The sequence below is a fragment of the Rosa rugosa genome, chromosome 4, assembly GCF_958449725.1.
Source record: "Rosa rugosa chromosome 4, drRosRugo1.1, whole genome shotgun sequence".
NCBI lineage: Eukaryota > Viridiplantae > Streptophyta > Magnoliopsida > Rosales > Rosaceae > Rosa > Rosa rugosa.
Window position 1 is genome coordinate 16,121,160 of NC_084823.1, and position 25,783 is coordinate 16,146,942.

The window sequence follows — 25,783 nt, forward strand, 5'->3', positions numbered from 1 at the left end:
CATTGTGAGGGGAAAAAATGGCAAGACAATTTAGAGTGTTTGTGATCCTTCCAACATATAACAATTGGAAAGGAAAGGAAGGAATATACAAAGCTTCAGACTTGATGTGGTTTGAAAACAATTTTATTTTTTCTTTTCCTAACACAAAAGCACTTTTGCCATTAGCAATGGATACTGGAGAAGACAATTTTTCAAAATCATGCAAATTTGTAATTTGGTTTGTCATGTGATCTGTGGCTCAAAAATCTATAATCCAATAATCATGCTCAATACTTATATTAAGTGCAGTGTTGAAGGCTTTTCAAAATACCTGGAATATCACTTTGATTCACAATATCAGCTTCTGCAAGAAAGCCTGCAAACTTGCCAAGTAAGGCCATGTGGTTTTCAGCTCCACTTGTATTTGTATCCTCACTTTTTTTTTTTTGCTTCTGTTAAAGGTAAATAGCAAACTCATTGATGAAAGACGTTGGATTTGAAGTGAAATCCAGCATCCCATCTGAGGTAGAAGAGGAAGAAAGGTTGGCCTTGTGAGGATTGGTACTCCAGTTCTTCAGGGTGCCTTGGTTTTCCTTAGAAAACTTTAGCTTCAATTCTGGATGAAGTATCCAACACCTATCCTTTCTGGACGCTTTCCCTTGTAGACTCTTTCCTCAAATTGCTTATGATTTGAAACATAAGCCCTTGTAGCTACAGTGCTGGTCTTGACTTCCAAGTTCATCACTTTCCCTCGAAGTTCCTCTCTCTGAATAGTGCCACACACACTTTTGAAGGAAGGTAGCTCAGAGTTCATAAGGATGTGGCTTCTCAAGTCTTCATATTCCGAGCTCAGATTAGCAAGAAGATGGAAAATCTTGTCTTCTTCAGCCCTCTTCAATAGGACATTAGCATCTATGGTGTGAGGTCGATATACATCTAACTCATTCCACATACTTGTTAGGCTTCCAAGGTATTGAACAAAGGACTTTTCCTCTTGTTGGAGACCAGCAATGTCTTTCTGGAGTTGAAAAACACGAGCTGAGTTGTTTTGGTTTCCATACATCTCCTTGACATGCTTCCAAAGATGCATGGATGATTCCGAGTAGCTAAAAATTTCAGCAATCTTAGGCTCCATAGAGTTGAGCAGCCAGGACATAACAAGCTGATCTTTGCAAAGCCAGGCATCATAAGTGGTGGAGTTGATTTCAGGCATTGGTATAACTCCATTGACATAACCCAACTTTGATCTTCCTCCAAGTGCCAAAGTGATAGCTCTAAACCAAGGAAGATAATTGTATTCAGTTAATTAAACTGAACTCAAACGTTGATTGGGATTTCCCTCAACATCAAAAGCACTTGACATATTGGGATTGGTATTAGTACTAAGAGGATTAACATTATCAGCACTAGAAGAAATTTCATCAGCCATCTATAGCTTGAAGAAAAGAAAACAATCCACAAGAAAAGAAGCAAAGAAACAGAAAACAAGATACTAATGTTCCTGCTCTGAAACCATGTAGAAAAACACAAACTGATGGTGCAATTTTTCTTTGTATTAAATTGTATTGGAACCTTTACAAGAATGACTAGATATATAGACAAAGAAAAGAGAAAGAAGACTAATACGATTCACACTACAAAGGAAAAAGAAAGAAGACTAAGAGCTTGAATCCTACCTAAACTGATTACAATAGAAGAAAGTCAATAAGAAAGGACACCATGTTTAGACTTGCTTCACCATGCTTTAAACTCCACTGAATGAGAAATGACTATTTGTGCCATGCTGCAGCAGCACCACCATGCTTGCTTTGCAATTATAGAGGATTCACCACATGCACAAACGTAAATTGCAAGATAAACATATCTTCACCATATCACCATATCTTGACCATATCACCAAATCTTCAATAAATCTATATTTACAGTTTTCATATATGACTAACCAACCTTCTCCTATCCTGCATTTTGAAATCTCTTGGGATTCCAGTCACCACATCTGCAAAAGAATTTTTCATCTCTTAGAATCAATAACGATCTATAGAAAAGTACTGTCACGCCCCTGATTTTTAACACAATAAAAATCGATATATAACCCCATAATTACATATGCGTGATCGTTCAACCATCAATATCAAGTACCTGGAAACTTTTTTTCTTTTAAACTACATACGTATTGATGCCTTGAACCCACTATGTCAATATTGACCCGCCCACAGAGTCATATATTACATAAGCTTACGAATTAAATTGTCAACAACAAGATAAAACGTAAAAGCTCCTCAGAGTTTCCTACATAGCGGAAGTCAGAACAATGGAAAAGCCAACCAATTTGCTTCCTACCTGTTCTGCTGCCAACAAGCTACCTCAACTTCAGCCACGATTACCCTGACCTGCAGGATTAACCCCTACACCGTTTGAATAGTGCACCAGGTTGTCACACAACAAACCCGGTAAGCTTTTGCACGTCCGTATGAGTAACTCAAAACAACTCACACCAAAATCACGGGATGAACCCCGCACTTTTCAATCAAGAAACCAAATCACGCTTTGATCCCTTAAACACGAAATAAAGGAGAACAACTCACACTTTAATTCCCATTCAAATCGAAATAAAAGAAAGCAACATACACCTTGGTTTCTTTTAAAACGAAACATAGAAAACAACACACTCCTTGGTTTCTATCAATTATAACATAGAAAACAACTCACACCTTGAATTCTATCAATCGTACCATAATCGTACCATAGAAAGCAACTCACACTTGATTTCTATCAAAATAACATAGAAAACAACTCACACCTTGAATTCTATCAATCGTACCCATAATCGTACCACTTCACACCAAAAGGCATGACCACATATTCGAAAATTCCTGCAAAACCTGGGCATCTAAAAGCAGTTTTGTGTCTATCTTCTTCCGCCACTGGAATCTGATGGTAACCGGCAGTTCCGTCCATAAAGGAGAGAAGTTCATGACCAACTACTGCGTCTACCAACATGTTCGCTACCGGCATGGGGTAAACGTCTTTGTGAGTGGCCTTTTTGAGATCGCGGTAGTCGGCGCACACCCTCATTTTGCCATTCTTCTTCCGAACTGGAACAACATTGGATAGCCACTGATTATACTTGGCTACCCTGATGATTCCTGACTTATGCATCTTCTCGACTTCCTCCTTAACCAACACCTGGGTTTCTGAGTTCATTCTCCTGGACTCCTGCTTCACCGGATTTTGATCTGGGATAGTCAGCAGTTTATGGCAGACCAAGTCAGGAGATAATCGGGGCATATCTTCATATTTCTCCGCGAAACAATCCTTATATTCCCGCAATAAATTGATGAGCCCCTGTTTTTCATCAGGCTCTAATTTTGCGCTTATTGCCACTTCCATTGGCTTCGCCTCACTGCCCAAATTTACCTTTTCTGTAGGATCTCTAACCTTTGGTGGTGTATCATTCAATGCTGCTGGAGCCAATCGGATAGGCTCTTCTTCCTCCTCCTGATCGGGGAATTCTTCGTCGATGTATTCCAATGTCGCTACTTGAGCATAGGCCTCTTTTTCGATCAAATATGAAGACAATATATCATACAAAGAATGAAAGGCCACTACCTCTTCCTCCATGAGGTCGTGATTCATTAATTAAAATTTGGAGATGGCACCGCATGTCCAGGCCTTTCGAGGTCGTTTTTTGCGACCGCGAGCCCCCATTGTGCCAATTCAGAGGCAGTCACCCCTATGGGGCGGCCCTTATCATCAATACCAACGACCTGTAAAGGAGAGATTGGTTCTAGGTAATACCTTGTGTCCACGTAGCTGGCGGACACCGAAAAGGTCGCGGGTCTGCTTTGACAATTTCCGCCTTGTCTACGACTCTGTCCCACACAATCAACTCTTGATGGAGGGTGGATGGGACACAGTAACTCCTATGGATCCAATTGCGGCCCAAGATCGCACTATAAGCCGCGTAGCAGTCCGTAACGAAGAAAGCGTACACCCCTTCGGCTGGACCCACTTTGACTCGTAGGAAAATCAAACTGAGTGTTTTGGTTACTGTTCCCGCGAAAATTTTCAGAGTCAAAGAGGTGGATTGGATCTTCCCTCTCTTGATCCCTAGCAGCTGCAAAGTTCTGGTAGTAAGGACATTTACCGCGGCGCCGGTATCTACCATGATCTTGCTCACCTTAGTGTCGTTCATGTCTGCAGTGATGTACAATGGCCTCATGTGTTGCACCATTACTGGCGTTGGCTTGCTAAAACCCATGTCTTGAACCCTCACATTGGTGTTTGCAGCCTCTGCTGCTTCTACCTCCTTCCGCGTGGGTTTCTTCATGAGAGATGACGCTACTGAGGTGATCTAGAATGTTCGTTTGTCCAATGATTTATCATCCTCTGCTTGGCATTCATGAGCTGCCATTGGCAAGGCATATTTTGATGATAGGACATACACCATGTTACATGTAATGTCCAACATGTCTGCTTCTTCTGATTCTGCCGTGGGAGAGCTCAGGTCAACTTTTGCCGCGAACTTGATTGCGACGTAAGTGGCCAGCGATCCTTCTTGGATCATGGCCTGCTCTTGCTGATCTGCTGCAAAGGGATATTCTCTCTTCGGTGGCCCCTGCTTCGCTGACGAAGTCTCTTCGGATTTCGCAACCACTATGCTTTGAACTTTCTTAGGCCTCCACTGCACAGTCGCGGACCGATTGTCTTTGCCCCCCAGCTTGTCAAAGATTGAAGGCTCGCTATTTCTTCCTTCGCGAGATATTCTCCGCCAAACATTGATTTTATGAGCTGACGGCGGTTCTCGCCTCGCGGGAACTAGGGACTTCTCCTGAACGCTGCTCTTGGGGGCACGTGGCTTTCGCTCTTCGAGCGATACTTTGGGCTGCTGTTTCTGAACTCGCGGGGAAACAAATCTCTTGGAGGCCAGTGACTCCAATTGTCTCTGATACTCTTCGGGAGATTTCAGTAATTGCAATAGTTTGATCAGTCCTTGATCTAGCGCTTCCAATGTTCGCTTTGCTTCTCTAAACCTCCGCTGGAGTTTTCTCTTCCTTAAAGAGCTCATCTCCACCGCCTTGCCCTTCTTCTGTGTATACCACCTCCCTTCTTTGATGGAGGACGTCGACACTGGCGGAATGTAAGGTCTGGTTAAAACCCCTTGCCGCTTATCCGCCTGCCCTTCTTCCCTCGCGGCTTTCAACTTTTTGAATAAGTTTGAGTCCCTTGGAGAAGGAGTTTCTGAACCACTGTGCACTCTTGGGCCGCATGGTTGGAAGTTTCTAGAAGATGATACTAACCTTATTGGCGGCAGAGATCCAAAGCGGACAGTCTGGGATGTTTCCTCATGCAGCGCATGAGTGTCACATTCTTCCTTGCACCGCGAGCATAGGACGATGGGTAAACGAGTCTTGGATTCCCGCTTCGCGGCTTTGTCTCCAGCCCTTTTCAAATCCTTAGCCGCGTGGTCTGGACTTTGATTCTGCTGATCTTTTGCACCCCATGCCACGTCCACCATGTTGATGCCGGTATCTGGGAAGGGATCTAGGTCCACCAACGCTGCTGCTGTTGTCGGCACCTCTACTTGCAAACTACCGTTATTTAACCAGATTTGGATCTGATTCTTCAGCTTAACACAATCGGCTATATTATGATTCCACATATTATGGAGTTTGCAGTATTTCTTCCCCCTTAGCTGCTCTGGTTTGGGAAATGGGCCGAAGTCGGTTTTCACCATCTTCGCGGCGATCATTTCATCCAAGATTTCATGCGCTTTGTTCACGTCGTAAGTATAACTCGAGAACTCTGGTTTGGTGAAAACCACTGACTTGAACTTCACCGGCTCTTTGCACAACTTCAGTTGCTTTAGCGTTGAAGCCTTTTTCCCGGTGAGTTCCAGCGCAACTATCTCGTCTTCTTCAGACTCGTTAGCCTCTGTTGCGCTAGATTCCTCACTCTTGTAGTAAGGATCAAAGGAACAAGATTGATGGCTGAGCGCAGCCACTGTTCGGCGTTTCCCTGGGATGTATGTCCCCTTCGTGGCTTTTTTGCGTCCATCTCCCTGAGCAAGTGCTCGAAACTTCCTACTTCAGTTATCAGTTCCCCCATGGAATTGAACATGCTTCCATGCTGTTTTTTGCGTTGGCGGGGCTCTAAGCCTTTGATTGCCAACTTCACCAGTTCTTTCTCCGGCAGAATCACGTTCAACTTTCCTTTCTGGATCTGAAAGCGCTGAAGGTACGTGACAGCGGATTCAGTTGGCTGCTGAGCCATCTGAGTGAGTGAAGCCAGATCTACTTCCAGCTCGATAGTCCCGAAGGTTTCCTTGAACATCTTCTCCATTGTGGGCCAACTCGCAACTGATCCCGATTGCAGCTTAGTGAAGCAGGTGAAGGCAGACCCCGACAAAGAAGTAGCGAAGATGTTACACTTCAGATTGTCATCGTTCTGGTACTGGCCACACTGTACTCGAAACCTGACCAAATGGGCCGCTGCACTTTCGACTTCCTCTCCCGAGAAAGTAGAGACCGTAATGTTCTTATATCCCCTAGGATAAGGTGTCTGTGTAATATGCGGTGGGAAGGGCCCCTGTTAGGCCTCCTCCAGGTTAGGCCTCTGGTTCGCTGCCCTGATCATTGCTTCTACCTCCTCTCTCCTTACATATCTTGGATTAGGAGGAGGTGGGTGAACCACCGTATCATCAACTGGCCGGATCAGCAGTGACGCCTGTGAAGCCTGATTAACCAAAGATACACCGCCTCCATGGGTCATTTTGTGTTGGGTCGACGTCTGCGACGTAAAACCCGCTGCTGGCTGACCCTTTGCGGCCGCGGTGATCATTGCTGGACTTCCAACCTATTGGCTCGCTGAAGGCTGGTCCAGGTGCACGTATTCAACTCCGTCGGTGTCGTATTGGGGAGACGGGTTATGGTCAACAAAGGCCCCCTCATTGATTTTCAAAGTCCTGGTTCCTTGCGTGACTGATGGCGCGGCGTTGTTTTTTTCCACCCGTTGCCAGAGTAGTCTCTTTACCTCTGACTGATGTGGCAGTTGTAGTTAGAGCGGATGTAGCTGTACTGCCGCTGCTAGCTTTTTCTCGAGCATTCGGCGGTATGTACTTGCTTGACCCTGTCAGTTGGCCAAGCGAACCAAGGATGGCATTAGGATCTCCCAGAGCTTTATTCAGAACCTCTTTAGCCTGGTCTAAGTCAGCTCTCTGCATGGCAACAGGGTCGCGAGATTGGATCCCTCATTTTTGATAGCCGCGACGTCTGTGGCGATGTGTTTGCTTGCGGCCAACAGCTCTTCGTGGTTCTTCTGTATTTTTTGGTTCATGCCATCCAATTGCCCTTGTGTTTGTTGTGCCCCTAGCTCAAGCCTCTTGACCGAGATCGTGAACTCATTAAGCCGTCGGCGGTCCTCCGCAAGGGCTTTTTCCATCTTCTCATGGTATGCGGCAGAATTCTGTTGAAGGATATTAAGCCGCTCTTCTATGGTCGCATTCTCTGGAACAGGAATAGGCACAAAGTCAATAGTTGTAACCGCGCTCGCGGCTACCTAGGTGATGCTAGACGCAGCGCTAGCCTCATTAGGCTGGGAGGCGGGAACTTTCTCGCCTTCAATAATAGGCTGTCGATTTCCTTCTTGCTAGGTTGTCATCTCGATCGATGGCGGATTGAGGGAAAATCTCTAGATTACTAGTTCTTCAGAAAGACCACGACAGTCTGCACGCGAGTGCGGTCTGTAACTGGAGGTCTTGTGTTTCGGGTAGTTAACGTAAACATTTTGATAAGGGTTTGTGTTTGACTTCCCAATGGCTGTGATCGCAAAGAAACGCTATGCGCGCAGTATGTCCCACTGCGCGTGCCAAAATGTTTAGCTCCAGTTTTGTCGCAACTGGTCAACAGTCTCTTTTTTGCGCGGGCGTGCCAGCACCGTTCGGGTGCGGTCGTCGGGGGTGTCCTTTGACCTGACTTCTTTTGAGCGATTGTGGACGAGGAGAGCACCAACCTCGTCGCCGGATTCATTATGCCTCGTGGTGAGGACTTTTGCTAAGCTTCTTCAAAATCACACAATCGATACTCGACGTCGTAGATCGAGCAGAGCGAAAATCACTGGGAAGTGGGGAGAACTTGCTAAAGCGTGACTTTAGCTTGGCTGGTTTGCGAGGGTGTTACCCTTGCTTGGCTGGTTCCGTAACCGTTGTGGTCGCGGTACTACAGTCGGCTCCCGAGGAGACTAGGACCGAAGCACGTTGACAGAGGGTTTGGTGGCACTGACAGTCGGCTCCTGAGGATTCTGGGACTGGAGTGTGGTCACCGGTAAGAGAAGGAGAGGGGTTGCTCTTGAGAGGCTTGGATAATCGTAGAGATTAGTTGATGAATTGTGTGTGTTGTTACTTCGTCGTAGCCTCTATATATAGGCTACCAAGCCATAGTGGTTGGCCTTAAACAAATCATGATGGGTTAAGCACTTAAGCACTAATGAAATCATGGTGGTTTAAACACTTAAGCACTAATGGAATCATGGTGGTTTAAACACTTAAGCACTAATGGAATCATGATAGGTTTTCCCTATTGGCCACCATGAAATGTAGTTGAATGCTTCCCCACGTGCATGCCATATTCCTTCATTGAATGGAGTATGAATATTTGCATGGGCGTGCCTTTTCTTGCAGCTTGCATAATCTTCCATAATTCTGCAGGTAGGCTTTGTTTAGCCTCTAAATAATATATTTCGAACTTGTCAACAATATATAGCTTGAGCGACTGATATTGACTCAATTTCTCCAAGACACGCCTTGTCAGGCCAAAATACTCATTTTGGGTTCAAACAATGTGTATTTAGTATTTTGAGGTGTGTGAATAAAATTTCCCAAAAGCGCATGACCACTCGAGAATAGAATGATTAATTTTAATAAAACAAGAAACCTAGCTAAATAATCAATGGATCTATAACCAACACCAACTACCAAATAGTGAGGAAAATGTTGGTTTTTTCTTTTTCTTTGTATTATTATTTATATCATCAGAGTGAGTAAGTGGAAGATAGAAATGCTAACTTTTATGGGCCAATATTCCCACTAGAAACAATGGGTATTAAACGTTGGAAATAGTTTTGCATCAATGTACATCCGTATCAAACTAGTTTACCTTTATTTGGATTTGTGCATGATATATTAATGTATCGATATATCAAGTAGAAAAGTTTGATTCAGAGGTAGACAGGTTCCATGCATTCATAGGGAAATGTGAGACTGTATTTTACCTCCGTAACGAATATATATGTGTGCGTGTGTGTGTTCTCTAATCCACCATTTCTTTGTTTGCATTTGTTATATCAAGCGTTCCATTAGTTGGTAAACCTTTTTTTTTTTAATCCTTTTTCAAAACAAAAAAGGGTCAATGGCCCAAGGCTTTCAAATCCTCTATGCCCAATATCATGTCTCTTTCCCTGTCCCTCCATTAGTATGCTGACATTTGTCCTTCCACTCCAACTAAGATAACAACCCTCCTACTCTATTAACTCTATAAATCTATAATTTCTAAAATAAGAATCTAATTGAAAAAAAAAAAAAAAATCAGGATGAAAGACTTCTTCCCTAACATGAAAGCACAGAGTCATACTCGCTAAGAAAACTAAATTTGGACGATTTTGGTTTTGGATTTCGATTCAATCTGCTCAGCGTTATAGTTTTGATCTTCTTTTGGATGCAACTATTTATGAGGTGAGTTGATTTTCTTTTTTGTTCTTTTTTTTTTGGCAATGGGTATTTGGACCGGGGGAAGGTAGCCCCACCAACCCAAGAACATTATGAACCACCCGTGGCCAGCAAGAACCCAGCTGACATCTAGTTCCAGCGCTAATTACCACGTGAGAGTAGTCAGACCTCGCTAGCCGTAGGTTTTCCACCTTGAAAGCTTGCAAACATTCGACCTCGTGATGACCCAAAATCTCTGGAAGCTGACCAACGTTACAGGGGTCCTGCAGGACCCTAGTATGTAGCAACTTATCAATGAGGAACTTGTGAATGTTGGATTGTTGGGGCTCAAACTTTAGAAGCAAGTGCATTGTCATTCATATCAATTCTCGTTGACTTTCTTTTTTGTTTTATATTGGCCGTTTTGGTTCTGTTTGGATTGAGTTATATAGAAGACAGGGAAGGAGATAAGAAATCGGACACACAATATTTCCTCCCATGACCAAAACCAATGACCAAAATATCGAAGATCATAGAAATATCGATAGTTAAAAAAAAATATCGAAAAAAATATCAAGAAAATATCGAATATCTATAGAAATTTTACCAAAATTTTGGATAAAAGTTGTATGGTCAGCTAAAAATATAGTAAAAATAATATATCGGAAGGATGTTAAAATTAATATCGATACTTGTAAAAAATAGAAATTTCGAGGAAATATCAAAGATATCTTAGATATTTTAGTTCTTGACCAAAACAAAATGTCAAAAACTACCAAAACTCATAAAAGTGATTTGAGCAGACCCATGATGAAACTCATAAAAGTTCATCATAACTAGTGAGCCAATTTACGCTTAAAAAAGCGTAATAATTTCATATTAGCAAGCCATTGGCACATACTTCTAGTAAATTCTGATTCCTTGTCTATTTGCTCCATTTGAGATGAGAAAAATTCTTGCGTACGTCAGGCATATCAGACATGTGATACGCCTGATCAATCACACTTCAGAAATTTTTTGCCTTATTCTGAAACTACCCATACTTTTTAAAAGTGAAATACCCAAAATACCCCTTACTGAGCACTGATTAGACAACCGCACAGCCACGTGATGCGGCTGTCCCACGCAAGACTTTCTCGACAAGAAAAATTCTTGCGTACGTCAACTTTCTCTTGAGACGATAGTGAAATCCAGCGAATCGTTGACCAAAAAAAAAAAATCGCTGTATATCCAGCATGAGCTAAACCATACACCTCACTTGTCCCCACGTGACTTACCTACAACGCAAATTCTGAAATTCTCACCTCTAATTCTATAATTAAACAAACCGACACCATAGTTCTCCATCCTCAAACAGTTTCAGAGTTGAGAAAAAATGGAAAACACCATAGTCCTCTATGCAGCTCCAGGAATGGGGCACATGATCTCCATGGTCGAGCTAGGCAAGCTCATCCTCAAGCACTACTCCCACAAATTCTCCGTCACCGTGCTCTACGCCACCGGAAGCATTGTCGACACACCGAGCATCCCCGCCTACATCGACCGCATCACCCAGTCCCATCCCTCCATTTCCTTCCGCCGCTTCCCACGCGCCTCCCCAACTAACCACCATGACAAAACTCGCAGCCTGGCAGCCGTGATGTTCGATTTCATCCGTCAGAACGACCCGAACGTCGGCTGTGCGCTACAAGAACTCTCCAAGCCGTTTCGAGTTCGGGCGTTTATCATCGACCTGTTCTGCACCTCCGCGATGGCCATAGCCAAGGAGCTCAACATCCCCACTTTCTATTTCTTCACTTCGGGCGCGGCGGCTCTCGGGGCTTTCTTGTATTTCCCGACGATCCATGCACGAGTGAACGAGAGCTTCAAGGATATGACCGACACTGTTTTTGAGTTTCCGGGATTGGGGGCTCCGTTGCGTGCTGTCCACATGCCTGAGCCGATGCTCGATCGGAATGATCCGGCTTATTTGGACATGGTCTACTGCTGCTCTCATCTTGCTCTATCAGATGGGATCATAGCCAACACTTTTGAAGAGCTCGAGACTCCAACAGCTATGAAGGCCATTTTTGAAGGTCGATGTGTTCCTGATGCGCCCACTCCTCCTGTCTATTATATCGAACCTTTGATCGATGAAGAAAAGGCATCCGGCTCTGCACATTCGGAGGAGGACTGTCTGTTATGGCTCGATAAGCAGCCGAGTAGGAGCGTGGTGTATCTCTGTTTCGGAAGCATGGGATCATTCTCGGAAGCCCAAGTGAGAGAAATTGCCAGTGGGTTGGAGAGGAGCGGTCAGAGGTTCTTGTGGGTGGTGAAAAAGCCACCTGTTGACAACACCAAACAGAGTCATGGCGTGGATGATTTCAATTTGGAAGCTCTTTTGCCGGAAGGCTTCTTGGAGAGGACTAAAGACAGGGGCCTGGTGGTGAAGTCGTGGGCGCCGCAGGTGCTGGTACTGAAGAAGGTAGCCGTGGGCGGGTTCGTGACTCACTGTGGGTGGAACTCGGTGCTAGAATCGGTGATAGCCGGGGTGCCAATGGTGGCGTGGCCGCTCTTTGCAGAGCAGCATCTGAACAGGAGTGTTCTGGTGAATGACATGAAAATGGCTATTCATGACTGGGGATGAAGTGGAGAGAAGAGTTAGGGAGTTGATGGAGTCGGAAAAGGGAAGAGAGCTCAGAGAGAGGAGTTTGAAAATTGGGGAGATGGCTTTGGGTGCTCTGGGAGAGCTTGGTTCCTCCAGAAGAGCTCTGGCCAACTTTGTTAACGCCATTGAATGATTTGTCTCTCTTTCTCTAATTGTGTGTATGAATAGGAATGTCAATCAATGTGATTTTAGATTTTCTGTTTTTGAATATGTAATTCTAGATGATGAGCATGAATAGAAAGAATATGAATTGGTTGTGCAATACATAACATTTTAGGTTGCAAGTTCCGTTGCAAATGGTCGAATTTAGGATTAGTCATTGTGCCAAAACTGGCTGTTACTACATAAAGGTGGTAATAGTGATTGGATACATGGTGACTTTGTGAACCTCAGAGTTGGTTTACATATTGGTTGGAGCAATCCGGCGTCTGGTTCCAATTTTAAATGAAAAAAAAGACATTGAAACCAAATAGATTGCTGGGAAAATTAAGTTTAGTTGGGACTGGGCGACGCCATCGGATGAGAATTTCAGTGGCAGTGATGATTCTGATGATGGGTATAAGCTTCCATCAGCAGTGAAAGGGATGCATCAAGTAGAGCTATCATGTGAGGCACAAACACAACTAGTTTCAATTCAAGAGCAAAACAGAGCCTTCACAGTTTGCCACTATTTTCCATCAACAACTTTCCAACACTAGAGAGGAACCTCACCAACAATTCAAACTCTCAAAAGAAGTTTTTTTTTTTATATTGAAACTGAACTTTATTAATTCAAATAATAATACATCAATTGGGGAACATCTGTTCTCTTGAGAGAACCCCCAGTACTAGCACTACAGTCCTGATCATCTGGTCAGCAACTGACCAGGGATCATTTGCTCAATCACCGTCCGATTTCAATCGGACGGTTCACAACTCTCTTATTCTCTCTCATCACTTAGCTGTGAACAGTCCGATTTCAATCGGACGGTGATTGAGCAAATGATCCCTGGTCAGTTGCTGACCAGGTGATCAGGATCGACTAGCACTAATGGCTCACCAACAATTCAAACTCTCAAAAGAAGTTGGACTTGGCATTACTCAACAAAAATAAGCCATCTAATTTCTTTATATGTCTTGTTTTCAACCATAATTACAACTTACTATATGTTAATATTTAATGATAGAGCGACCATTTAATTTTGATGATTAATGAACCGATTGAAGACTAATTGAAATTTTAAGTTTGACAAACTGACACATTGATGACTGAAACCAACATAATAAAAATAAAAAATTCTAAGAAAAGTTAGTTTTGTTCCGCCAAATCCTAATTTAAGATTTTAGAACTCGATCAAGAGAGTAGCCTAAACAAGGGAAACAAGCCCCAATATAATCTAGCTAAGGTGAGGGCCAGGTCTGGAGAGTGATAGGGATTTGATTTACTTTCAGATAAACAAAGTAGAATCAAACACTGAAGATTTCTCGGGAAAGTTTATAGTCAGAGCGAGGATACAAGAAACTGAACAAATGCTCACAAAATTTACTCCTTGGGCTCAAACCACAGTGCTGCAAATGTAATCCCGGATTCCCGGCCACTATTTTCTTCTCCCTTTTCTTTTAGGAACAGTGTCGGCTTTCACCAAGTAAAAGGTTAATTTAAAAAAAAAAATAAAAAAAATATAAAAAAAACATGAACTCATTCAGTCGATCAATGAAAAACTGAAGCATCAATTTTGCGTGGAAGAGTGTTTGACTGTCACCATTCTGGGACAACTTTTAGGTCCCCGTTTTTCATTTGCTTCCATGAATTTTCAACCACAAACAATGCTGATCTACCATTTTTATTTAATGTTTCAGTACCTAATACATGCCATGGTTTAGTGGTATATATGTTTGCCAACAATGCCCAAACCATGTTTAAGGCTCACCCCAGAAGCCTAAACAAGTGAAAGCCAACATAATTCAGCTTAGCTGAGACAGAATCCCAAAAACAATCCGTCCATCCTATCTTATAGTTTTAGGATCCTCGTTAAGCTACTCTATTCTACAGGAATTCAAGCTATTACCAAAGAACAAAAAAACACTGTTGAGTAACCAAAAATAGAGCGGCCATGCAACCATAGGCACCCCAGGGACCACAGATTCTAGCACCAAGTTCCACCTACAATCCCACCCATGGCTTCTTTCCTCAGCACTAGCACCTACGGCATCCACGACTTCATCACCAGGCCCTTCTCTTTACTCTTTAGTACTCTCCAAGAAGTCTTCCAGCAAAAGAGCATCCAAATCGAAGTCTTCTACGCCATGACTCTGCTTGGTGTTATCAACAGGTGGCTTTTTCACCACCCACGAGAACCTTTGACCACTTCTCTCCAGCCCATTTGCAATTTCTCTCACTTGGGCCTCTGAATAATCCTGTGCTTCCAAAATTAATTTTTCGAAAGATGGTAGTGACGTTTCCAATGATGACATTAGATTTCATGAAGAATAACAATAGCTTTTTGGTTCATTGACAGTAGCTTTTTGTTTATTCGGTAGTAATGTTTTTACTGTCGGTCTAATTCAATATCTCTTGGAATTGAATTTCTTGAGAGCGAATATGCTTAGAAATTCCTATTGTTTTCGTGGTTAGCATTATAGCTCCGAAATTAACCATTTTTTTGTTCTATTTCAAGATGTCACATTCGAACAACCTGAAGAAATTGGATTATGCTCCATTGGGGACAACGGGCACCGGATATCATAAGTGGGTTTGTGATATTCGAGAATACCTCAAGGCCCAAGGGATCCTATCTACAATCCAAGAACACACCACTGATGTGCTTACCCAAGCTGTTGTTGATACTTTGGAAGCAAATTCTACCAAAGCCATCATCCTGATAACACATCACATGGACGAGTATCTTTAATTCGAGTACCTGAATGAAGAAGATCTCAGAAGGTTGTGGGTCACACTCGAACAACGCTTTGGGAATGTTTGTGACTCTCTACTTCCGGATTTAGAAGTGAGATGGCATCAATATAGAAGAGATGATTTCAAATCCGTATTTAAATACAATTCAAAAGCCTTTCGTATCAAATCTTTGATGGAATTATGTGGTAAAGACATCACAGATGCGATGTTGATTGAGAAGACCCTCTCCACCTTCCCCGTTTCTGCACTAATGATTGCTAAGAACTATCGAATTGAAGTTAATGCAATATGGATCACAAGGTTTCATGAGCTCATTGGAGCTATGTATGCTATTGAAAAGCACGACAACATCCTTGTAAAGAATTATAATTCGAGACCCGTGTGAACTAGGGCAATTCCGGAGTCCAATTATAATGGCGCCCCTAAGGAAGGGCGCTGCAAGCGAAACCCTAAGTCTAGGGATCAATCCGGATGTTTGGTCCATATAATAGCTCTGCTGAGGAAGGAAACAACAAAAATAAGCGGACACGGAGCCGAGGAGGCAACCGTGCAAAGAGAGAAGGTGGCGCTGCCGTTGGCAATGTTAGTGGCGCCGACGCCAATAATGGCCGTCCAAATCAAGATCAAACGCGCCTCAATCAAAGGAGTTTGAACACAAAGATGTTTTTCTTTGATGTTGAGCATTCGAACATTGGGTAAAAGTATGTAAAGCATCCCAAAAAGTTGCTAATGCATATAAGCTGTATCGTGAAGCAAGGGAATCTCACTACATGGAACAAGAAGATCAAGATGAAGATCTTGAGTTAAGAGTTGAAGACTTCAACTTTGGAAAGGATGAAGAAACCGCCGATTTTGTTTAAGTCTTTTAATTTTCCAAGATTAGGGGTGTGCATAACATGGTACAAACCGGCCAAACCGGCCAAAACTGACAGATAAATATGGTTTGGTTAACTTTAAAAATTGAAAATCGGTTCAATACTGAACCAAACCATTTATGAACTAAGTTGGTTTGGTTTCTCTTGTACTTAAACCGCGGAACCCGAACCGACCGGTATGTTTGAAATATAAGAGAAAAAGTTTTTTTTTATATATACACATAATAAATATATATTCATTTGTCCGGTTTGTTCTAAGTAAGTTCTAAATCTCTAGTTATAACTTTATTCTCAAATAATATACTACCATATTGAATTCAAGGCTCAAAGGCCTAAAACCTTAGTATATAATCGCTACAATTTTTTTGATCCTCTCACATCACATCTATGACCTCTCAATCTCTGACCTTTAATACTATCATATTAAGCTAGTACCGATGGCTAAGTCGTTAAATAAGTGATAACTTTGAATCTAATTTAGATTTTAGTTTTTGATTATATGTTTTGGATTTTAATTATTGAATTCTAAATTTAGATAATTTAACATAATTTCAATTATTGAGATTGAATTTTTACTATGATTTTTTTCATAAATAGCATGTTAATATTATATAGGTGAAAACCGCCTAACCGACCTAACCAAACCATCTTTAATTGGATTGGATTGGGTCGGATTAAGCTTATTTTTTTGATGACCAGTTCTTCAAAATGCCTAAACCGCTCACTTTGGCATAGAGATGATTTGGAGTCAAAACCGATCCAACCCAATCCGTGTGCAGCCCTATCCAAGATCGATGTAATAAGGCAGTTGCCATAACTTTTAGTAGATGCCTTTAGTTTTTAACTTTTCTTCGAATAGGCTCACTCAAAGTAGGCGTGATGTCTAAGTAAGAAGTTGAGATTAGTGGTATTTAAGAGAGCCTCACTCCACCAACATCTCTTCTTTCTTCCCTGGTCATGTCTAATTTGGAGCTACCGAAAGAAGTTAAGTGACGAACATTGATTGCATTAGCTAGTTGGGATTAAATTTTCATAGTTAGAAACTTTGATGTAACCTTTTGCTTTGTGAATAAAATTTTGAGTTCTTTCATATAGACTTCATTTTAATTTTTAGCTCTTTATTTTAGGAATAGACTCTAGATAACTTCATTGTCTCGCGAACAGTGCGACTACGCACACAATTCTCCACCATAGACAATTATTCTTGGAGATGTTGCTTACACATTCCTCTGTGACTACGATGGTAGGACCATTGAGTTTAGTTCAAGGACGTGGAATGACCCAATTCCTCTTGCCTAATGGCACCTTGATAAATGTCATAGAACCTCTCTACGCTCCTAGGACAAATCGAACCTTGTTGAGCTTTAAAGATATTCGAGCCAACGGATTTCATGCGGAAATGCATAGTGAGGACAGAAATAGTTTCTTTGCATCACCTCTAATGATTACGGACAAAAGCACATCTTAGAGAAAATTATGTGCCTCTCTAGTGGACTTTATGTCACCACTATTCGAGCCATTGAATCCAATAATATATAAGAGAAGATCTCTTAGATTCATATACATATTAGCTTTGGCACGACAGGTTAGGTCATCCTGGTTATGATATGATCACACTACAAAAAAGAATTGCAATGGCTTTAGCAAAGGGCCATAGCGTAGATTTGCCGTAGCTGTACGTACACGAGCATTTGCCTAAACATAATCAGCTACAATAAGCCACGTTCATACTGCCGCCAGTGGCACCAACAACTGCCAAAGGTGTGACCTACGGAAACACCGCCAAACAGGCTATCATCTGAGCTCCGGCTCAGCCCGAGATCACCGCTGACGCGCCGCACCAAGATCACCTCGCTGAAGTATCAGAGGCTGAGAACTGAAGCACATCAATCCCACATCGAAAACAAGGAAGAGATCAGTCTTTCCCTCACCTATAAATATGTGTGCGTGTGTGTGTTCTCTAATCCACCATTTCTTTGTTTGCATTTGTTATATCAAGCATTCCATTAGTTGGTAAACCTTTTTTTTTTTTTTTAATCCTTTTTCAAAACAAAAAAGGGTCAATGGCCCAAGGCTTTCAAATCCTCTATGCCCAATATCATGTCTCTTTCCCTGTCCCTCCATTAGTATGCTGACATTTGTCCTTCCACTCCAACTAAGATAACAACCCTCCTACTCTATTAACTCTATAAATCTATAATTTCTAAAATAAGAATCTAATTGAAAAAAAAAAAAAAAAAAGCAGGATGAAAGACTTCTTCCCTAACATGAAAGCACAGAGTCATACTCGCTGAGAAAACAAAATTTGGACGATTTTGGTTTTGGATTTCGATTCAATCTGCTCAGCGTTATAGTTTTGATCTTCTTTTGGATTCAACTATTTATGAGGTGAGTTGATTTTCTTTTTTGTTCTTTTTTTTTTGGCAATGGGTATTTGGACCGGGGGAAGGCAGCCCCACCAACCCAGGAACATTATGAACCACCCGTGGCCAGCAAGAACCCAGCTGACATCTGGTTCCAGCGCTAATTACCACGTGAGAGTAGTCAGACCTCGCTAGCCGTAGGTTTTCCACCTTGAAAGCTTGCAAACATTCGATCTCGTGATGACCCAAAATCTCTGGAAGCTGACTAGCGTTACAGGGGTCCTGCAGGACCCTAGTATGTAGCAACTTATCAATGTGGAACTTGTGAATGTTGGATTGTTGGGGCTCAAACTTTAGAAGCAAGTGCCTTGTCATTCATGTCAATTCTCGTTGACTTTCTTTTTTGTTTTATATTGACCGTTTTGGTTCTGTTTGGATTGAGTTATATAGAAGACAATGAAGGAGATAAGAAATCGGACACACAATATTTCCTCCAATGACCAAAACCAATGACCAAAATATCGAAGATCATAGAAATATCGATAGTTCAAAAAAAATATCGAAAAAAATATCGAATATCGATAGAAATTTTACCAAAATTTTGGATAAAAGTTGTATGGTCAGCTAAAAATATAGTAAAAATAATATATCGGAAGGATGTTAAAATTAATATCGATACTTGTAAAAAATAGAAATTTCGAGGAAATATCGAAGATATCTTAGATATTTTAGTTCTTGACCAAAACAAAATGTCAAAAACTACCAAAACTCATAAAAGTGATTTGAGCAGACCCATGATAAAACTCATAAAAGTTCATCATAACTAGTGAGCCAATTTACGCTTTAAAAAAATCGTAATAATTTCATATTAGCAAGCCATTGGCACATACTTCTAGTAAATTCTGATTCCTTGTCTATTTGCTCCATTTGAGACGAGAAAAATTCTTGCGTACGTCAGGCATACCAGACATGTGATATGCCTGATCAATCACACTTCAGAAATTTTTTTCCTTATTCTGAAACTATCCCCCCCTACTGGGCACTGATTAGACAACCGCACAGCCACGTGATGCGGCTGCCTCACGCAAGACTTTCTCGACGAGAAAAATTCTTGCGTACTGTTTGGCTCCCAAAATCAGTCTGGTACAAATTGTCTCTTTTGAATGGACGAGCGTGCCAGCACCGTGGGATGCAGTCGTCGGGGCGTCCCTTGACCTGACTTCTTCTCAAACGATGTGGACGAGGAGAGCACCAACCTCGTCACAAGGTTCTTTTCTCTGCCTTCCGGAAAAGGACTTCTTGCCTTATGGGTAAGGGCTTTGGTTGTGGTCTCTTGGGTTCACCGAATCAATACTTAGTGTTGTAGACTAAGCAGAGCAATCACTGGGAAGTTGGAGAAAGCACGGGTTTTGCTAAAGCGTGACTTTAGCTTCGCTCGGTTGCGAGGGCGTTACCCTTGCTTCGCTGGTTGAGATAGTATCGGTGGCAGTGGTACTGGCAGTCGGCTCCTGGGGAGACTGGGACTGGAAGTACGTTCGCCGGTTTGGTTTGGTGGCGCTGACAGTCGGCTCCTGAGGAGACTGGGACTGGAGTGTGGTCACCGGTAAGAAAGGTTGCTCCGGGGAGACTTGGATAATCGTAGAGATTAGTTGGAGAGCTGTCTTTTGCTGTGTCATCTTTAGCCTCTATATATAGGCTGCTGCAGATTCTCCTTCCAAATATGAATGAAATACTATATTTTAGGCCACAGTTATTGGTCTTGAATCAAATCAAAACTCATAATAGTTTTGATAACTATCATAAGCAATAAAAGATTAACTCTGTCGTAGCAATCTTCTAGGCAAGGTTAATTACCTTTTGGAGTCCTAGACGTAATATTCTCGAATGCGAACTGTAGGATATGCACGTCTTAATTACATATATATTATCTTCGCGACGACTCTCGTAGCTCGCGGCATGCAATCAGAAAGGAAAATTGCAATTAAAGGTGATTGACCCTTCCATCTGTTGTACGTCCACCTTAATTCCTTGATTGCCACGTATGTGGGAGACCTTGATTCCTTGCTCAATTGGTCCACCATAGGACTTCATTGCATGGACTATCTCGAAGTAGAGGAGGACAGCATGTTTGCCATGTTTATTGCATATACACATCATATATACATATATGTTCCTTTTTGACCGCACGCTTCCATATATATATATATAGATGGGTCCTTGACCCATAGCCCCAAAATAGACTAAAATTAGCCCACTTACACCACCAACAAAATTTTGTTCCCACTAACCCCACTTGATAGCTAAATGACGATTTTGGGCTCCAAAAAATTAAAAATCATAGGTAGCCACCCTTATCTCTCTCGCCGACTCTCTCTCATCATCGATCTCAAGGACGACGTCGACTCTCTCTCTGCAAGGACGCCGTTGACCACCGATCTCTCTCTCTCTGCAAGGAAGACGTCGACGACCCTCTCTCTCATCACTGATCTCTTTCTCTGCAAGGATGTTGACGACGACCCGAGGATCCATCTCTCTCTCTACAAGAAGGCGCCGACGCTGACGACGAGGATCCATCTCTCTCTCTCTATGCAAGGACGTCGTCGACGAGGAGGAGGAGGATTTTAATTACAAAAACTCCGAGTCCGATCTGAACCTTCTTCCCCGCACTAATCCCTCCGTCGACCTTCTTCCCCGTTGTTTTCCAGCACCGACTTCGTCTTTGGCATCACCGGCGTCGGACCAGCTCGACCAGATGCAACTACTTTGGAGTCGGAGCTCCGAAGACCGACGAGAAACGTAACGAGGTCTCTTCTAGGCTCACCCAAAACCCATTTCAAGGTACTCTCTCTAGTAGTTCTTCATTTGATTTTCTTATTTGGCTAAATATAATTCCTTGTCTGGCAAATGGGTTAAGATTTTGGAGATGTAATGGGGAATAATGATGTAAAGTCTTGATTTTTTTTTTCAGCTGTTTGAATTGTACATACAAAAATGGGTGTTGCTGCTCTAACCCAGAGACTATGCAACTTTGAAATCCGGAGACTGGTGCTGATAATCGGTGTGGCGATTGTTATTGTAGTTGTGAATCAATGTTTTGAGCTTCCCTTTGGTAAAAATGTTTACTTTTCTCCTGTTGATACTGGTTCAGCTTCAGTGGTCACATTGTTGGGTAATGTTACTAGTTCAAATGATTTGGAGTCTGGGATGTTTGATGTTGTTGGTGTAGTGGGGATAGTGGTTAATGATACTAGTGGTTTAGAGTTAGAGGAGTTTGAGTTGGAGAAAGATGCAAGTAATGTAACTGTTGAGAAGAGTTTTCCGGCTTTGTTTTTTTTTTTTTTTTGTAAAATGAGTGCAGAATTTAATTAATTAATTTATTTTGGTAAAGTGGGGCAGAAGGCCCAGAAGGAAAGAACAAAGAAAAAAAAATTATCAGGGGGCAATAGACGTCTATTGGGGGGCAGTAGACGTTTTGAATTGATGTAATCTCCTCGTTTTTTTTCTTTAATCAAAGTTTTATTTGTCTAATTTTAAAAAATAAATGGGTATTAGGGGGCAATAGACATCTATTGGGGGGCAATAGGCGCCTATTGGGGGGCAATACAGGTTATTCAGGGGGCAATAAACCTCTCTGACCTCATATAAGATCTACAACAACCTCTTTGGAGATTTCTGGCGAGGTTTCATAAATCTCTATTGCCCCCCAATAGACGTCTATTGGGGGGCAATACATGGCTGATAGTCGTCTATTGGGGGGCAATAGATGTCTATTGGGGGCAAAAAAACCTTTCCGGTGAGATTTTCAGCAAATTTAGATGGGCGGCAGCCGGTCACCGGATTCCGGCGGCCGGTGACCGGAATCTGGCGAAAGTTGACCGGATTCCTGCGAAAGTTGACCGGACTCCGGCGGCCGGTGACGGGGCTCCGGCGAAGTCTCCTATGGTTTCTCTCTCTTCCATTTTTTCTCTCTCTCTCTCTAAGTTTCAAAGGGGTGAGGGTAAAATGGTATTAAAAAAAATAATAAAACAAAAAAAAAATCTTAATGGGGTATTAGGGAATACCTCCTTAGAGTGTTTTGGGTAAGAAGGAATTAAAAAAACTTAATGGGGTAAGTGGGAAAAAAATCTCTAAAAATGGGGTAAATGGACAAAAACCCTATATAGATTATGGATGAAGGCTTCATTAATTCACGTACCGTGCATGCCAATATGTGAGTATACCGGCATCTTTCATGCAACTAAGGAGAATTAAGGGAGATTCATCTTCCTTAATTGATAAAGCCATGACACCAGGATTCCTTGTTGATCTTTTGCCAAATATATCCATTAGAATCCTAGCCAAATACAACCACGAGACCATCTTTAACGCAAAGATCTTTCCATATGACCCGTATTCGCAACCAGGTAAACCACTATTAATTATGAAATATCTTGATTTTTAATAGTAAACTGATAAGATCACGATTTGCCTTAATATTACTTGTCTTCAGGTATGCTTTATTTAGCTTCTAAATAATATATTCCGAACTTAAAGAAAATATATAGCTTGGGCCACCGATATTGGCCTGGATTTCTTCGAGTCTCACTCGTCGGGATTCAAACAGGTACGTCAGGTTTCTCTTGAGACGAAAGTGAAATCCAGCGAATCGTTGACCAAAAAAAAAATCGCTGCATATCCAGCATGAGCTAAACCTTACACCTCACTTGTCCCCACGTGACTTACCTACAACGCAAATTCTGAAATAGATCTGCAAGGCTATAATTAAACAAACCGACACCATAGTTCTCCATCCTCGAACAGTTTCAGAGTAGAGAAAAAATGGAAAACACCATAGTCCTCTATGCAGCTCCAGGAATGGGGCACATGATCTCCACGGTCGAGCTAGGCAAGCTCATCCTCAAGCACTACTCCCACAAATTCTCCGTCACCGTGCTCTACACCACCGGAAGCATTGTCGACACACCGAGCATCCCCGCCTACATCGACCGCATCACCCAGTCCCATCCCTCCATTTCCTTCCGCCGCTTCCCACGCGCCTCCCCAACTAACCACCATGACAAAACTCGCAGCCTGGCAGCCGTGATGTTCGATTTCATCCGTCAGAACGACCCGAACGTCCGCTGTGCGCTACAAGAACTCTCCAAGACGTTTCGAGTTCGGGCGTTTATCATCGACCTGTTCTGCACCTCCGCGATGGCCATAGCCAAGGAGCTCAACATCCCCACTTTCTATTTCTTCACTTCGGGCGCGGCGGCTCTCGGGGCTTTCTTGTATTTCCCGACGATCCATGCACGAGTGAACGAGAGCTTCAAGGATATGACCGACACTGTTTTTGAGTTTCAGGGATTGGGGGCTCCGTTGCGTGCTGTCCACATGCCTGAGCCGATGCTCGATCGGAATGATCCGGCTTATTTGGACATGGTCTACTTCTGCTCTCATCTTGCTCTATCAGATGGAATCATAGCCAACACTTTTGAAGAGCTCGAGACTCCAACAGCTATGAAGGCCATTTCTGAAGGTCGATGTGTTCCTGATGCGCCCACTCCTCCTGTCTATTATATCGGACCTTTGATCGATGAAGAAAAGGCATCCGGCTCTGCACATTCGGAGGAGGAATGTCTGTTATGGCTCGATAAGCAGCCGAGTAGGAGCGTGGTGTATCTCTGTTTCGGAAGCAGGGGATCATTCTCGGAAGCCCAAGTGAGAGAAATTGCCAGTGGGTTGGAGAGGAGCGGTCAGAGGTTCTTGTGGGTGGTGAAAAAGCCACCTGTTGACAACACCAAACAGAGTCATGGCGTGGATGATTTCAATTTGGAAGTTCTTTTGCCGCAAGGCTTCTTGGAGAGGACTAAAGTCAGGGGCCTGGTGGTGAAGTCGTGGGCGCCGCAGGTGCTGGTGCTGAAGAAGGAAGCTGTGGGAGGGTTCGTGACTCACTGTGGGTGGAACTCGGTGCTAGAATCGGTGATAGCCGGGGTGCCAATGGTGGCGTGGCCGCTCTATGCAGAGCAGCATCTGAACAGGAGTGTTCTGGTGAATGACATGAACATGGCTATTGATGTGGAGCAGAGAGAGGAAGATGGGTTCGTGACCGGGGATGAAGTGGAGAGAAGAGTTAGGGAGATGATGGAGTCGAAAAATGGAAGAGAGCTCAGAGAGAGGAGTTTGAAAATTGGGGAGATGGCTTTGGGTGCTCTGGGAGAGCTTGGTTCCTCCAGAAGAGCTCTGGCCAACTTTGTTAACGCCATTGAATGATTTGTTTCTCTTTCTCTAATTTTTTTTGTATGAATAGGAATGTCAATGTGATTTTGGATTTTCTGTTTTTGGAAGTAATGTATATGTAATTTTTGATGATGAGCATGAATAGAAAGAATATTTGGTTGTGCAATATATAACATTTTATGTTGCAGGTTCTGATGCAAAAGTGGAATTTAGGATTAGTCATCCTGCCAAAACTGGCTGTGACTACATAGAGCTGATAATAGCGATTGGATACATGGTGACTCTGCATGTGAACCTCAGAGTTGGTTTACATATTGGGTGGAGCAATCTGGAGTCTGATTCCAATTTCAGATGAAGAAAGACATTGAAACCATAGAAGATCGCTGGGAAAATTAAGTTTAGTCAGAGCCCGGCGACGCCATGGGATGAGAATTTCAGTGGCAGTGATAATGCCGATCGATGATGAGAATTAGTTTTCACTAGCAGTCAAAGGGATCCCTTAAGAGAAGCAATCATATAAGGCACAAGCACAATTAGTTTCGATATAGGAGTAGAGCAAAACAGAGCCGTGATAGTTTGCAACTAGTTTCCATAAAATTTTCAAACAGTAGAGAAACCTCACCTACAATTCAAACTCACAAAAGAACACAGACGTGTCATTACTCGACAAAATAAGCCATCTAATTTCAACCACAACCACAATTTAATACATACCAAAACCTTGGTAAGCTGTCATTTGATTTCAGTGTCATTTGGTACTTTTGGGACCATAGCACATTTACACGTGGATTTTGATACCTGTAAATTAGTAGTGCTTTCACTCTGCTTTGTGTTCTTGTAGCAGGAACCTGTGTACCAGAGACGTTAGTTGCACGTTCTTGTTTTTGGTGCGTCTGAATTTTTTGAAAAAGCTATAGAGACCAGGAACGATTGCTGTTAACTTGGTCCTTTTTGTATTTTGTTTTCTTTGTATTCTCCTTCTAATCCTTGTTTGTCCTAAACTCCTAATACCAATACGGACTCCTCTTTTCATGAGTTCAATCAGAACACCAGTTATCAATATCAGTTTGGTTGCTCAATAAAAAAAAAAAAATGAAAGGAATG

The 25,783-nt window shown here is 42.5% G+C and overlaps 1 protein-coding gene and 1 pseudogene across 1 annotated transcript; both read left to right on the forward strand.

Annotated features, from left to right (window-relative positions):
* Positions 1–10,951: 10,951 nt before the first annotated feature.
* On the forward strand, positions 10,952–12,522 carry LOC133706719 (UDP-glycosyltransferase 88F3-like; annotated as a pseudogene).
* Positions 12,523–23,199: 10,677 nt separating this feature from the next.
* Positions 23,200–24,852, forward strand: LOC133706492 (UDP-glycosyltransferase 88F3-like). The gene has a single exon (XM_062132032.1). It carries the CDS (start codon positions 23,279–23,281, stop codon positions 24,710–24,712), a length of 1,434 nt encoding a protein of 477 aa, XP_061988016.1. The 5' UTR covers positions 23,200–23,278; the 3' UTR covers positions 24,713–24,852.
* Positions 24,853–25,783: the final 931 nt, after the last annotated feature.